The 1,987-nt window shown below is 57.0% G+C and overlaps 1 protein-coding gene across 1 annotated transcript; it reads left to right on the top strand.

The window, feature by feature from the left end:
- The first annotated feature begins 47 nt into the window (after positions 1-47).
- On the top strand, positions 48-1,981 carry LOC122545340 (copine-7-like). Its single transcript, XM_043684398.1, has 2 exons — positions 48-317; positions 1,564-1,981. Exons 1-2 carry the CDS (start codon positions 48-50, stop codon positions 1,759-1,761), a joined length of 468 nt encoding a protein of 155 aa, XP_043540333.1. The 3' UTR covers positions 1,762-1,981.
- Positions 1,982-1,987: the final 6 nt, after the last annotated feature.

Raw genomic sequence — 1,987 nt, 5'->3', positions numbered from 1 at the left:
TGTGTGAGAGCGAGAGTGTGTGTGTGTCAGTGCTGCCTGCCCCCCTGATGGCCATTCTGCCCCGTTCTATCCCCTTTCAGAAGTACTATATGTTGCTGATCCTGACGGATGGGGTAGTGACTGACATCAGTGAGACCCGCGATGCGATTGTGGAAGCTTCCTGCCTGCCCATGTCCATCATCATCGTCGGTGTGGGTAACGCCGACTTCAGTGACATGAGGGCATTGGACGGGGAGGATGGGATCTTACTGTCCAGCTACGGCCAGGAAGCAGCCCGGGACATCGTCAAGTTCGTGCCCTTCCGAGAGTTCAAGAAGGTACGGTCACTCAGCCCTTCTCTCAGTCTATCCCACCTCGCACAGATCCTGTGACCAAGTCGCCTCGTTGTTGAATTGCAAACAGGTTTCTGAACCTTGAGCAGCTTGTGTCCATCAGGTCCGCTCCTGGAAGACGTGACTCTCAAGATTAGACGGGACTCCCCAGACTTAGACTCATTTCCCGGCTCAAATCACCGTGGATCTGGGTGGGAATCATGGGTTAAGTTTGGATAAACGGACTCGTATGCGTGTGGGGCCTGTTTTCAGACTCTGGGCCTGGACAATGAGCCTCAAACTCCCACTGGAGTTCGGGCCTACCCTGTGGGGATGTATTTTCAGACCTTGGGCCGGGATAATGGGTCAGAACCTCAGGAGGTAGTCCTCGATCGTGCTCTGAAATCCCAGGGAGTTAGGCCTGTACTCCGGGCCTCAAATCCCCAGCGGTTGGGCCTGGATGGTCGGAGTGTGATTTCAGGCGTTTTGGCTCAGGTTATGGGCGGAATCGAAGTGGACTCAGGTCAGGTTATACACTGAAACGTCAGGAATTTCGGCTTTTCCGATGGGCCAGCAGATAGGCCCTGATTAGGGGGACCAATTTCAGACTGGAAATCCCTGGAATCCCTGGATTTGGGCCTACACTGAGGCTGCATTCCCGGGATTTGGGCTGACACTGAGGCTGGAATCCCTGGAATTGGGCCAGGACTGAGGCTGGAATGCTGGGATTTGGGCCTAGACTTGAGGCTGGAATCCCGGGATTTGGGCCGACACTGAGGCTGGAATCCCGGGATTTGGGCCGACACTGAGGCTGGAATCCTGGGATTTGGGCCGACACAGGCTGGAATCCCGGGATTTGGGCCAACACTGAGGCTGGAATCCTGGGATTTGGGCCTACACTGAGGCTGGAATCCCAGGATTTGGGCCGACACTGAGGCTGGAATCCTGGGATTTGGGCCTACGCTGAGGCTGGAATCCTGGGATTTGGGCCTACACTGAGGCTGGAATCCCTGGGTTTGGGCCAACACCGAGGCTGGAATCCCAGGATTTGGGCCTAGACTTGAGGCTGGAATCCCTGGATTTGGGCCGACACTGAGGCTGGAATCCCAGGATTTGGGCCTACACTGAGGCTGCAATCCCAGGATTTGGGCCTACACCGAGGCTGGAATCCCGGGATTTGCGTCTGAAGGGAAGCCTTGGTATCCTGGCCACCTCACCGTTGTCTCTTTTGTTTCCCTCCCTCTCCCCACAGGCCCCGACCTCGGCCTTGGCCAAATACGTCCTCGCTGAGGTCCCCAAGCAGGTGGTGGAGTTCTACGCCAGTCAGGGGCTCCCCCCTGAGCCTCACAAGCAGAGCGTCATTCCCCCGAGGAGAGGAGAAAATGGAGGAGACGGACAAAATGGAGGAGACGGAGGAGAACAGACCAGGGCCGAAGGAGCTACCTCCTGAGCAGGCCTCACTGATGTCCACCTCACAAACCAGTGACACCAGCCCCACTCGAATCCGCACTCCCTTCCACTCCATTCCCTGGAGACTGGGGCACCTGCTCTGACCTCCCCACAGTTACCATGAGACTGGAATTACTCCACCCCACTCAGCCCAGGTCGATGGTGGGTGGGGGGTGGGAGGGAGGAAGTGGATGTTTCGACCTAAATCTCAGGCCTACATCCCCCTC

Source organism: Chiloscyllium plagiosum, unplaced genomic scaffold, assembly GCF_004010195.1.
Source record: "Chiloscyllium plagiosum isolate BGI_BamShark_2017 unplaced genomic scaffold, ASM401019v2 scaf_22165, whole genome shotgun sequence".
In the NCBI taxonomy this organism is placed as follows: domain Eukaryota; kingdom Metazoa; phylum Chordata; class Chondrichthyes; order Orectolobiformes; family Hemiscylliidae; genus Chiloscyllium; species Chiloscyllium plagiosum.
The sequence above is the reverse complement of the archived record's forward strand: the minus strand, read 5'-3'. Positions and strand labels throughout refer to the sequence as shown.

What these genes read in the sequence shown, in the direction of transcription:
- LOC122545340 (XM_043684398.1), top strand. Translation starts at nt 48, where the DNA reads ATGGCCATTCTGCCCCGTTCTATCCCCTTTCAGAAGTACTATATGTTG. An exon ending in CCTTCCGAGAGTTCAAGAAG is followed by an intron (nt 318 to 1,563) that starts GTACGGTCACTC and finishes CTCTCCCCACAG; the next exon opens with GCCCCGACCTCGGCCTTGGC.